The sequence below is a fragment of the Oryzias melastigma genome, unplaced genomic scaffold, assembly GCF_002922805.2.
Source record: "Oryzias melastigma strain HK-1 unplaced genomic scaffold, ASM292280v2 sc00205, whole genome shotgun sequence".
Taxonomy (NCBI): domain Eukaryota; kingdom Metazoa; phylum Chordata; class Actinopteri; order Beloniformes; family Adrianichthyidae; genus Oryzias; species Oryzias melastigma.
Window position 1 is genome coordinate 1 of NW_023416881.1, and position 13,974 is coordinate 13,974.

Below are 13,974 nucleotides of genomic sequence, written 5' to 3' on the forward strand. Positions count from 1 at the left end.
AAGGGTTTTATGTGCATGAATTTAGATTTGTGAATGTAAAATTTTACAAGGAGAATGACAATATTTATTATATAAAATATATTATTTTCAACTTTAGCAAGAAAACCAAAAAGAACATGTTCCCATTTTAGGGTGAAATCATCATAAACCTTATCCTGAATGAGTTTGGTCAGCTCTTTCCATAATTTTTTGAACTTTCTCAGTTCCAAATCACATGAGTGACAGTTTCCAAATGAGAGTTACAGAAAGTACAATTAGAGTCTTTATCTTTAACAAATCTGGTTAAGTATTGGTTAGTGGAAACGTTAAAGGAAACGTCTTTTGTTTCGTTATTCAAGAAAAATGTGTTTGGCAGAAGCCATACTTGTTTCCAATTTATATAGAGGATAAACTGTTTCCAATAAAAGTGAACATAAGAAATAGTTGCAGAATTTTGTTGAAGCAGCGCACAAGTTACTCGATGGTTCCTGTTTCCAACTTCAAAACAGATTTTACCCACTGGGGTATCAGTAACATTTACCAAAGGAGGAACCTGAAAACCTTCTATGTAGTTTTGAAAAAGAGAGCAAATTTGTCTTGGAATAGCATCAAAGACAACACAGTATTCTTTTGGGGAAACAGCAAGGTTAAATTTTGTGTTAAATTCCTTATAACTTAGCAGTAATCCATTTTGATTGAAAAGCTGACCTACTGCTAGAATGTGGTTGTCAAACCAGCTTTGGAAGTATAGAGATTTATTTTTATAAAGGATGTGCTTGTTATTCCAAATATAAAATCTGTGGGGAGAAAAATTCTGTTTATATATCAGCGACCAGGAAAGTAAAGCATGTTTGTGATATTCTGAGAGTTTTAATGGGATTTTGTTTATGTTATAACTACAGAGAAGTAAGAAGTTTCAGCCTCCACACTGTGAGAACATGTGATGAGGAAAGATATTCCAAATAGAGAAGGATTTTTTAAATAGGACTTCAACCAGTTGATCTTAAATGAATTATTCAAAGTTGTAAAGTCAAGGAAGTTTAGACCACCATTCTCATAGCTATTCATTATGACTGATTTTTTTATATAGTGAACACAGTTTTTCCAAACAAAATAAAATAAAATATGATCATTTTTTTTGAGTGTCTGATTATTGATGTACAGTGACAAGGCAGCATAGGTTAATTGAGAAATTCCTTCTGCTTTAGAGATTCAGACCCTTCCCTTTAAAGTCAAGTCCCTTTGGAGCCATTGATTGAGGCGTTTTTTTGTCTTATCAATTATTGGTTCCAAGTTTTGACAGCATCTGTTGATTTGATTCTTAGCAATAATAATACCCAAATAAGTCACATTGTTTTTAACTGGGATGTTACAAATGGTTGCAGAAGAACACTCTTTAACTGGAACAAGTTCACATTTGTTGATATTAAGATGTAAGCCTGAAGCGTTGGAGAATGCTTGAAGTGATTGAAGAGCTACAGAAATCTGACTATCTTTTAGAAAGAGAGTGGTATCATCTGCTACCTGGCTGATAAGGATTTCTCTTCCTGCAACAAAAATGCCTTTTAAGTTTTTTTGGGAAATGTGATCAGCTAAAATTTGAGTGGCTAATAAGAATAGATAAGGGGAAATTGGGCAGCCCTGTCTGACTCCTTTATTCAGATCAAATCGAGGGGAAGTTCCATTTTTCAGTTTGATAGAACAGTTTGCTTTATTAGATAAAGTTTTCATGGATCTAGAAAAAAAAGAACCAAAACCAAATTTTTCTAAACAAAGGAAAATAAAATGATGGTTTATCGAATCGAAAGCTTTATAAAAATCAAGAAAAAGAATAAAGCTCTCATCAGTAACCAAATATGAGTAGTCTAAAATATCTAGAACCAAGCGAATGTTATTAGAAATGTGTCTTTTCTGCATAAAGCCGGACTGTGTCTCTCCAATTATTTGGTCCAGAACTAGTTTAAGTCTTTTAGCAAATATTGAGGCAAGAATTTTGTAATCATTGTTTAGGACACAGATTGGGCGCCAGTTTTCAATGCTTAATAAGTCTTTTTTAGGTTTGGGTATCAGTGAAAGCACTCCCTGAGTTAAACTGGGAGGAAGTGATCCAGAATTTATAGATTCTTCAAAAACTTTTAGCAAAAAGGGAGCAAATAGATCTGGAAATAATTTGTAGAACTCACTGGATAACCCGTCTGTGCCGGGAGATTTTTTGTTTTTAAGATGATTTATACTCCAAAGAACTTCATCAACTGTAAGTGAGGAGTCACAGACTTCTTTGTCTGCAGAGGATATTGTTTTAACTTTAACTGAATTTTTCGAAATTGATCAGTAACAAGATCTGATTCATGAGGTGTATAAAGCTGCCTATAGAATGAACAGCAGTAGTCTGCAATCATCTTAGAATCAGTAACTATGTCACCATCAATGTTCAATTTTTAAACTGTGTTATGCTTGCCTCTGCGTTTTTCAAGCTGGAAGAAATAAGCTGAGCAACGGTCTCCTTCATCTAACCATTTCAGTCTAGATCTAATGAACGCACCTTCAGCTTACTAGATCAAGTTCGTTTTGTAGGGATGTCAGATTTAATTGTTCTGTTTCTGTAAGATCTGCTGGGTTCTTTTGAGAAAGTTTTAAGATGTCATTAATAACTGAATTTTCTTTTGCAGCTCTGTTTTTGGATAGGTGAGAGCTGAAATATCTTAAAAACTTTGATGCTTCAAACCTAAACAATTCCCAATTTTTCCCATAAATATATTCCTTTTTAGCCTTTTTAAAAAAATGAGTAATCAGGATAGAGATTTGATGTTTTACTGAGTCAAAATTAAGAATAGAGTTGTTTAGAAACCAGTAAGAGTTTTTTTTTTGGGCGTTATTTTCATTTGATAATTTTAGAGTTATATAGATAGCTTTATGATCTGTGTATGGTGTGGGAAATATGTCAACAATTATTTGATCTAAATCTATATTATCAGACACAAGCCAGAAATCCATACGTGACTGTCTAGAGTCAGTGTTATTTGTCCATGTGTACATCTGAACATTGGGATTTTTTTCTCTCCATACATCAATTAGATTAAATCTCTGCATAAATGTGTTAATGTCATTGTTTGCTAAAGACTGTCGAGGTGGCCACCTATCTAGTTGAGTATTTGTAACCATATTAAAATCCCCTCCTATTAATAAAATAGCATTGGGAAATTGTAAAAGACTTTGGTTGATGAGATTTTCTATAGAGTGTAGAAGTTGAGAGTTTTCAGGTCTTGAATTGTGTCCATAGATATTAATAACAATGAAAATCCTATCACAGTAAGAAATTACCAGAAAGACAAAATGTCCATTGGAATCATTTTTGATTCCAATTGTGATTCCTTCATATTTATTTCTTAAAGTCAAAGTGCCTGCTGAATGTTGACTTCCATGAGAAAACCAAATGTCATTTCCCCATTGAGATTTCCAGAACCGAACATCAGTGTCTGAAGAATGAGATTCTTGAAAGAAAAAAAGGTCAGTTTGTATTTTTTTAGCAAACAAACACAAACCTTTTCGCTTAACTGAGTTTTTTAGCCCCCTGGCATTAAGTGAACCTATTGATAGAGACAAGGTGAAAAAAGAACGAACAAAGTCTAGGTAAAATGCACTAAACCAGCTGTTTTCTCCGAGTAATGCCCTAAACTATTCCTCAATGGTTGGAAATATAAGTATAACATCTCTGAACAAAGAAGCATGGACCAGAAATGATCTTAATATCACTAAATTTGCAACATTCAGTGCGTATAAATCTAATGTAAGTGATTAAGTAAAGGATTTGTATAAATTTTCCTCAGCAGATGAACAATAAAACAACGGGAGAGAAAAGTTCTGTTAGATACCCAGTCCAAAGTATTTTCTTAGATCAGAATCATGAAGCAGATGCAAATCAAATGTACCTGAGAGTATCATCTTTAGTTTAAGTCTTAGGGTGGAGGATTTCTTTGTAATTTGTGTAAATAAATCTATAAAAATCTTTTTTTTTATTAGCTAAAAATCAAGTCACAAAGAAGAAAAATCTTTCAGCTGGTTTATTCCAAGCCTGGTGGAATGTGATTGATCAATGTATAGGCTAATAAACACTTGTTCATTTTTGCACAATTTAAATATATCTCTTTAAACTGTTGCAGCCCTAATTCTCCTTTTCGTTCCCTCAAGTGGCTAGCTACGCTCTTTAGGACGTCCCCGTGTGGATCACTTATCATTGTGCTCCAACTCTGTTGTAAATCCTGGGTCTGATTCAAATTCTCTTAACAGAAGTGTAATGTGAGCTGCTGTGTTGTGTCTGCAGAAAAGCATTAGGGTGGTGACAGACTGTCACCCTTTGTTCCCTAAAAGTTAAAACAAATACACAAACAATATATTATTTCAGTCTATTTTGCAACACAACCTAAAAATACACACTTTTCCAACAATTTGGTTTAACATAAAATAAAGTTTGGTTTTAATATGAGATTTATGGCATCCTAAATGTTTATATGTTCAGGAGATGCAGACAGACTATTTTCGGTTAAAATAAATAAGTAAAATAAAATAAGAACTATAGGAGATGAGGGTCAGCTCAAAAATATTTTCATTTGAGAAAATGTTCTAGATTTAAAGCACTTCTTGTGCTGTTGTTATCATATAATCATCTTACATATCTTGATCCAATTTCCTCCATGTCTATTTACATATATCTACTTACTTTTAACTATTTTTATTTAACTTGCAAGCGTAGAAAATCAAATCAAAGGGACATTGCTAGAACCATGTCGTGTTGCCTGTTCCAACTGAACAAAAACCATCAGGATTTTTTGAAGGTGATTTGAGGTTGTTGGAAGAGTTGAATGCAGGAGACAGAAGCAAACTTGGAAAAAACATTGAAAAAAGTGACTGAGATCCTAAAAACTAGAACTTGACTAAAGTAAAAGCAGAGAAACATGACTTGAAATCCAAAGGAATGGCAAGCAAAGACCAGACGATTTCTGAGACTGAAGGTCTTGATGTAAAAGGTGTAATTAATGTAAAGATATGATCCTCATCTTTTCTGAAGAAAGGAGCAGGAAAAGAAACCAGGAAATCAAATGAGCGAACATTGTCTCCTTATCCATTTATTGCAGTGAATGTGAATTAAAGCAGGGGTTCCCATAAGGCTTCCTACATACACAGATTACAAATATTAGGCAAAACTTTGGTAAAAAGTCTGATCTTTTCTGATTTTATGACTTTAAAGTTCATTTTATCTTGTGCTGCATAGCAATAGTTAGTAGCTATTCAGAGGGAAGTGACTAAAATAATGTTTATCGTCCCATTTTGTCCTCCATAGTTTATCATGGACATTTTTTTAATGTGTTGTTGCTCAGAACTGGAACAGAATCAGCCCCATCAGCTGTGGATGCTTAAAGGCCACTTCTTCTTCTTTTTTTCCAAGTTTATTTATTCATATACATGCAAAGTTAGGGTGAGCAAACAAAAGAACAAAAATGGCAGAGTGTGCAAAGATTAAGAAAAAAAGAGAGAAAAAAATAGGTAAGGGCAAGGTAAGATACAATTTAAAATAACAATAGTTTTGAAATATTTTCATAAATTAATGACGTTTTCTGTCAGGAAGTGATGAAGGAAGACCCAAAAGCAGGAGACCAGGCTTGGTGGCAGGAACTTAAAATATTGAAGCAACTGAAACATGCTAAAATCTCAATGGAAAACCAAAACAGTGGCAGAGCAGAGCAGATGATGAACTGAAAACCAGACACTTAAATACACCGAGGTTGAATAACTAAATGAAGACAGCTGTGGATGATTTAACCTGAACATGTGAGACTGACAGAAAACAGAACATGACAAAACCTAAGCACAGAATAAAATGTGTTTGAGACACTTAAAATAATCCTAGAAATAAATCAAGAACATATTTAGAAAAAGGCAAGTGTTTACCATTTACATAAATAAGGGAAAGGTTTGCACAAAATTATAACAAAATTAATTACATCAGAACCTTCCGGGTCCATATTTTCCACAAAGTAGAGAACATACGGTGAAGAAAAAGAGGGAATATTAAAATTTTTTAGTAACAACCAATTATGCTCAGAACCCACTTCTTTACTCCTCATGTGTTGGATAACCGTGGCCACTAGAGGTCACCCGAGTCCCTTAAATCTACAAGTTAGAACCCTCCCGGGTTTGAATCAGGCTGTTTGAGGGACAAAACTTGAACATGTGCGGGTAACATTTCAACCCAGAATCCGTCTGGGTTCAAAGCATGTAAAGAAGTTTTTTTAACTTCTGAGTGTGTCCACCACGTTAATGCACCTGTGCGTAATTTGTTTTTCTTATGTTCTTTTTTATAGACATCCCTTTTATGGAATTATTTATTTTAATTATTTCACTTGTTGCTTGAGTAAATAAGACCTCAATATTTCACCACATTTTTTGTTGTTCTGAATATGAAATTATTGTTGTATTTAACTTTTTCCAGGCTTTTTGATATTGCGTAATTTTATGTTTGACTGGAATAAAGTCAAAATCTTTTGAAATTGTCACTATTTTGATCATGTGCAGAAAAACTAACAGCGTCTCTACAGAAAATCTGCTTCCTTTGAAGCAAAAACATCAATAAATGAGTCCTGGCAGAAGACCTTTGTCCACAAATCACGTGTCAGTCTCACTCTTGAGTCCAGGTTTTCGCAGAGCCTCATTCTGGAAGGTTTTACTGCAGACAATAATGATCTGAAGGTGATTCAGCGTGAATCGTGGGGCTGTTAACTATTTTCAGTATGTGCCTATAAAGTCTTATCTCCCCTAATTGCGCTGGATTCTTCAGAGACTTTGTGATAAGGAAGTCAATATGAAACTGTTTATTGAAATGTGCAGTGATTTCCTCAACCCTGTAAAGCTTTCATTGCTGTCAGCATGCGCGGATCTGCCTGCCTGTGTAAATAAGAAAAATGACTGCAACAGTTTGGATTTTAAGATGAATTACAAGCATTTTTTTTAATCTAACTGAAGAATTTTAAAGGCAGTGTGTGCGCATACGCGCAGACTCTTTGCGCATTTGTTGAACATCTCGAATTTTTTCAGATTGGTTTCCTCTGTGGCGGTTTGTTGGGTGCAGCGCGCGTCTGTTTGGAGGTCCGTGACATGAAATTGTTTGGGAAGCCCTGCAGTGAGCCACCATGTGGGCGTGTTTCTCTCGGCCCTGCACTCTCTGCTCTTGTGTGGAGTCCAGAGCAAAAAACGCACTTCTTCTGGCGCGAGCCGAGAGCGCAAAAGTAGCAGCTCCCCGACTCTGACGCGCACAACATCGCCGGCTCTGGCGGGCCCCACGAGCGCAGCTTCACCGAGCGACGGAGTTCCAAACCAAGTGCTCCTCACCATCATCCAGCCATGGACGCATCTCGATTCGTTATGATATACCTGGGCGTCGTTTTGGTTTTCCTTGGGAATATACCGTGTTTCCAATCTGCTGCCATCATCACCCCTTCTGCACAGAAGAGGAACAGGGAAGCCAGGATCCCGCATCAGGACGGACAAAGGTCATCCAAATTCTTCAGAGACATCTTCCCGTCTTCTCACCCTATCGCGGGACATCCCAAAGAAGACCCAAAGGACGCTATTGTTCCGCATGAATACATGCTCTCCATTTACAGGACGTACTCGGCTGCAGAGAAACTCGGACTAAACGCGAGTTTTTTCCGTTCATCCAAATCCGCAAACACCATAACAAGTTTCGTGGACAGAGGAACAGGTTGGTGCCGGATTATGAACTCCACCTTACACAATACAACGTCCACATTTTTACATTTTGGCCGATTTACAGTTGTCTTTTCAGAACTCGTTAGATATTTTACCAAAAAGGAAAAAAAAGAGGCTCGGTCTACTTTTACGCGCGCGTTAAAAGTGGAGAAAAGAGCGTGCACACACACGTTTACGCGCTCAAATTGGCAAAAAACGCAACAAGAGTTTAATAAAGTCATTGTTTTTGCCTGTTGCGGCACATTTCGTAACGTTTCCGGGCTTTTGATGATCTTTACGCATCGGATTCGTGGAAACGCGTGATATTTTCTGAGCATTAAGTTATATTACACTTGAATTAACCTCTGGGTAACACGACCGTAAAACAGTAATTGAGCGCTCTCTAAATGAAGGCTGTAAATCGCCGTCAGAGCGATGAGAAACTTTGGTTGTGTTTGAATTTGGAATTTTTACGCACAACCCAGGAAAATAAAAAAGATAAATTCAAATCTTACGCATCATTTATTACACAATTTAGTTCATTGTCATAATGCTGACCAGCCTGCAGTGACGAAGACGGTTGAGGGGCAGAGCGGGTCGGTGTGAGAAGCAGGTGTTTGGGTCGGTTAAGATGTGTAACAAAGTGATTTGCGCGGCCTGCGAGAACAAACACAGTCTGATAAACACAAACACGTCCAGCACACACAGGCCGAGTTAATCTTTCAAGGGGAAATAAAAGCAATCTTTGTTTGCGTTCCCTTCTGTCTGAAGCACTCCAAGCCTCGGCTCAGGGACGCAGACTGCGCCGCTGCAAGAAATGTCACTTCAAGGTTTTGCGCCCAGGACCCATCGGCTCCTGGAGGCACATCTTCATGCGCCGTGACGCACGGCTACAAATTAACTTTGCCCAAATATATCACTGCCAGATGTTTTTCAAAACTTTTTTTTTTTTTTTTAAGTACAAAAGACTTAAATTTAAAAAAGTAAACCTATTTTGCTAGGGACTTTACCTGTTAGAGAACACAAACAGGCGCCTTGACGCAGAAGGACTCGCCCGTGTTGTCATTTCTTGCAGTGTGAGCTGGTTTAATTGGAAAAACGCCTCGCTCTCTCCTGTGATTTTGATGTGATGTGTCACTGGCTCTGACCCCGAGCTGGACCCTTCTGAGGGCTGCTTGGCATCGAACGGCTGACTGGAGTATTTGAACTCGGTGATCTAATTGAGTGTTCATGTCATAACATATCAAACACTGTCTATTCTCCCATAATGACCCAGCTCGGCCGCCATGGGCACATCACCCAAAAAGAAACGACAAGGGAGGGGGAAGAAAAAAAATGAAACAGCACTTCCTTTTTTGTGGGGTGGTTTGTATTTTTTCCTCTCTTTTTCCTGCGGAACCCCCCTTTTCGGGGTTTGCTTTAATCAGGAATAATATTTTTTCCTCTCTTATTCTTTCAGTTTTTTGTTACTCCTGGGACTTCTCCCTGAAGTTTTGCGTTTCAGTGCAGAATGAGTCTCAGTTAGCACATTTGCGCTGGTGGGCATTAGCGCAAAAAAAAAGTATTAGAATGTTCTCATTTTTACGCATTAGTGACGCACGGAAATTCAGGCTTTAGCGAAGTTCCGCAAAAGCTCCAACAAAGACAATCGAATGTTGTTTAAAAATGTTAATTTTGATTGGAACAAAATGCGCGCAAAAAACAAACAAACAAAAAAAAAAACACAATAAAAAATAGAATTTAAAGGCAAATTTTGGAATAAAAATGTGCAAGAATTTTGCATTTAGGAAAAGGCATTTAAAATAAATTATAACTGTCGGTCACTCCGTGCAGGCACGCTCGTTTTCGGAGGAATGTTGTCGTTGGCAGGATGAAATGAAATATAAGAGGGGAAGTGCTTTAATGAGAAGGATGGGAGTTGAGAACTGTTAATTATTTGGGGAACTTGTATTCGATTTGTTTGAGGGCTTATTAAAGAAAAGTAATGCAAACCAGACGCGCCAAACCGCTGAAAGCAGCACGAGGTTTCAATCTGCTTTTTTCCGTTTGGCTCGTTGGGGCTCGCGGAGGGAATCTGACAGCCAAATTCCAAAATGTCTCCGGAGCAACTTTTACAAATTATGTCACAGGGGTGTTTCCATGTAGAGCCGTGTCACTTTAATTAAAGCGCCGTCCAGACAGAAGCGGTGAGAGAAAACCAAAAACTCTGCTCTTGTTCTCACTTATTTTTTTCTTTAATTGAAAATGCGATCATTTTTTTTAGATTACGCACAGTTGTTTTATCATTTTCTGACCATTTTGTTCACTAATTATGTTTGAATATATATTTTATTTTAACCTATAGACCTTTCTTAATGCCCGTTTAACCCCATTTCCCTCGGAGTCTCGTTACAGTTTTCCTGGATGAAGCGCACGCAGGCCTCCTGGGTCTCCGGCATTGTAAAAAAATGCATTAATTGTGCATTGTTCTGCTGAGTGTACAGTTTGTCGCATTGCAGGACCTCTCTGTTCCCCAACCTTGATTTGAACTCTAGAAAAGTAGTAAAAATTAGGCAAGAGGTGTCAGAGAACCGCGCGTAAAAGTTTAGGTATAATCAGCCCGTAGCGCAAAAAAACATGTAAAACTTGATTTACTGCTAAAAAAGGAAGCAAAATATTAAATTAATAACATGTAACTAACTTTATTAAGAAAACTGAAAAACCAAATGACGATAAATCTGCTTTGCTTTATTTATTTATTTATTTTTTTAAACGCAGATATGAATCAAAGGAAGCGCAATTTAAAAATGCTGAGCGTTTTTTAAAGGGAGCACTTGTCAGCTGCAGTTTGTTTGAGGCAGGTTCAGGGTGAACGTTTGAAAAACAAGAAAAAGCCAGAGAAGGCCTCTGTGGGAGAATGTGAGCCCCCCTCCCTCCCCCCTCTCTCGCCTCTGTCTGAACACTGTACACCCTAAGTGAATCTGACAACAATTATTTTCTTCTTTTATCCTTGCAGACAATCTTTTGCACTCTCCTCTGCGAAGACAAAAGTATCTGTTTGATGTCTCAACCCTTTCAGAGAAAGAGGAGCTGGTCGGGGCAGAATTAAGGATATTTAGGAGAGCGCCGGGTGGTTTGCAAACTTCCCTGCAGAGGACGGGTCTCTACAACATCCAGCTCTACCCCTGCGGCTCTAACCGGCTGCTGGCCTCTCGGTCTCTGGACCCGCTGGACTCCACCAAGTCTGGCTGGGAAGTTCTGGACGTTTGGGAGATGTTTAAAGTGCATCCTCCTCGTCAGCAGCATCATCAGCACCAGCAGCTCTGCTTCCAGCTCAGGGTCACGCTCAGTAAATCAGACACTGAGGTGGACCTGCGGCAGCTAGGGCTGGACAAGAGTGGCCGCAGCCAGCAGGATAAGGCCATCCTGGTGGCCTACACTCGCTCCAAGAAGAGGGAAAACCTCTTCAATGAGATGAAAGAAAAGATCAAGTCGCAGAGAACTGTTGATGAGAAGGAGGGGAAAGCTGCGGAGGAGGTTTCTTTGCCCAAAAGGGGGGTCAGAGGAGAGGGTCCCCGGCGGCGGAGGAGGACGGCGCTCACCAACCGTCACGGGAAACGGCACGGCAAGAAATCTAAGACCAGGTGCAGCAAAAAGGCCCTGCACGTGAACTTCAAAGAGCTGGGCTGGGACGACTGGATCATCGCACCCCTGGATTATGAGGCCTACCACTGTGAGGGGGTGTGTGACTTCCCCCTGAGGTCGCACCTGGAGCCGACCAACCACGCCATCATACAGACGCTTATGAACTCCATGGACCCCAGCAGCACCCCGCCCAGCTGCTGCGTCCCCACCAAGCTCAGCCCCATCAGCATTCTCTACATAGACTCGGGCAACAACGTGGTGTACAAACAGTACGAGGACATGGTGGTGGAGCAGTGCGGGTGCAGGTAGCGCCAACAAGGACGCGCCGAATCGAAGGTCCTGAACATATAAAGTCGTCACGGGTTTGAAATGCAGTCACGCCTGGTCTTCTGTTTCTTCTTGAAAGGGACGCACACATAAGGCACCATCCTCTATTTATTTAGACTCATGACCATCAGTCCTTGCCTTAAAGTGTTCATCACACCATCCCTCCTTTCAGACAGGCTTTTATTTCCCAGAGAGCTCGGTGGGTTCAGGCTCTGCAGCACCTGTTTGTGCCGGGGCCAGTGGGCCGCGGCCCTGCCTGTCAGCAGCTCTTTGTTGCAGCTCCTCTGTGCGATCTCACCCACCGGCCCCCCAACTCTTTTGGGTATGTGCATCCAGGCCGCGCAATGGCCGCTGTCCAGCTGGAGTCATTACAGGCCCGAGCAAGTGCCTGCTTTCCAAAAAAACACCACAACAAAAGGGGTGAATGTCTGACCACAGACTGATCCGAAAGGAGGAAGATGGTGGTGGTTTTAAGCCTTCAAGAGATTTTTTCTTTTTTTTTTGCCTTACCGGAGACCAGCTGAGGGCCCCCTGAGAGAGGACGCAGAGTCCCACTGGTGCCTGTCCCGCACGGGCCCTGTTGTTGAAGAAAAGAACGAAAGCACAGATAACAGAGTCATCTTTACGAAATGCACTTCCACACCTGACTGCGCCACGGTCGCAGCGAGAGTTTGTCTTCTCTGATGACGAAAAATCTAAAAGAAAGAAAGAAAAAGACTCGCAAACGAGACAATATTTAAAATGCACATTAGCTTCCAATGCACTGCTGTTTATTATTATTGTTGATCTGTAAATTTTTGTACAGTGGAAAAAGTTACAAAGTGCAACGAATGAAGAAATGGACAAACCGCATTTCTTTGTAAATATTCCAAACTGCACTCAAATCGGTATAATTTCTATTCTATAATTATTTTATTATTTGTGATGTACAGAGTCTCATGATAATCATATATTTCTTACTTTGATAAGAGTAATTTAAGGAGTCTCTTTGATATTTGGCAGAAGGTGGAAAATACCATTAATGTCTACCTCATTGTTGCATATAGGATCTGAGTTTGAGGTGCATTCAGTTAGAGTGTAAAGAGCTTTTACAATGTTATATAAGATCATTTATATACATATATTACTGGATAATATTCCCCACCATTACTGTATAAATAAAATTAAAATGAAAGTCTGACAGATTTGTATGTATTAACATTTCAATTTGATTTTTTCTGGGTTAAAAATAGTAAAAATCACAAAAAAAGTTTTATTATTTCGACAAAGTTTCATCAAACATGCAGATGAGGCTCTAATTACTGAAGTGACCTTCACTGATTATTTTGTAGTCTCCAGGTGTTTGTGGAGCACATGCACCTTTCGTCCTCAAGTCGGATCACTCCTGGTTTTGGGTTTTCTGGTTTCTATCATCCTAGAAAACAAATATAAACATTCAGTGCCAGAATTGCTCAGCAGAAGCCACCTCCAAATATGACGGTCATCCTACGGGAGCAACGATACGACACCAAAGACACAAACCCGATGAAAGCGTCCAGTCCGGGTCAAGTTTACTTAACACTTCAGAGCTTCCCGATCAGAGGATGAACTGAAAAAAAAAAGGTTGGAAAGAGGGGATTGCTTCCACGTAAGCAAGCGACCTTGGCCTGGAAACAATTAGGAAATAGCTTTGAAATGTTATATGCTATCCAGGCACTTGTACAGTATCATGTCACTCCCCACATGTTTAGGGGAAAACAGAGAATGCTAAGTGCACTCTTTAGCAGCTGCCACAAATGATCGACACAACAAGCACCCCTCTGAGTATAAACAAACGGACCCCTGGGGTTCACATCTGGGACACCACGGTCGGGGTACCGCTGTGAGTCCTCACAGATGATCCTTTATCATTAGAAATGCCGTCATGGTGCTAAAGCAAATTTCCTGGCAACCAGCTGTAAAGCTGTGGAATAAACCTTTACTTTCTGATTTATTTTTATTTGACAAGTTCCTGCTCTGCTGGGCACCGGCCTGGAGGTGAGGATGAATGTTGAGGGAACAGTTAAATGGTGATGAAAGGGAAAGGAATGCTTTGTTTACCAGCTTCCATCCCTCACTCTTAAGTTAAATGTTCCTATAAAGCGCTTCATCACAACTGCCTTATTGTCCCTCCATGCTGGAGGAGAGACAAGGAGGGGGGGGGGAGGTTGTGTTTATTTGAAACGTGGCTCTAATATATTAGTCTGAGTGAACCAAAAGTGTCAAAGACATGGGTCCTTTTCATCAGAAATGTGGAGAATGTATAACACAAATAGTCTTGAC

General features: G+C 39.4%; 1 protein-coding gene across 1 annotated transcript; it reads left to right on the plus strand.

The window, feature by feature from the left end:
- The first annotated feature begins 6,888 nt into the window (after positions 1-6,888).
- Positions 6,889-12,895, plus strand: gdf6a (growth differentiation factor 6a). The gene is made up of 2 exons (XM_024264159.2): positions 6,889-7,735; positions 10,718-12,895. Exons 1-2 carry the CDS (start codon positions 7,375-7,377, stop codon positions 11,653-11,655), a joined length of 1,299 nt encoding a protein of 432 aa, XP_024119927.1. The 5' UTR covers positions 6,889-7,374; the 3' UTR covers positions 11,656-12,895.
- The last annotated feature ends 1,079 nt before the right edge of the window (positions 12,896-13,974 follow it).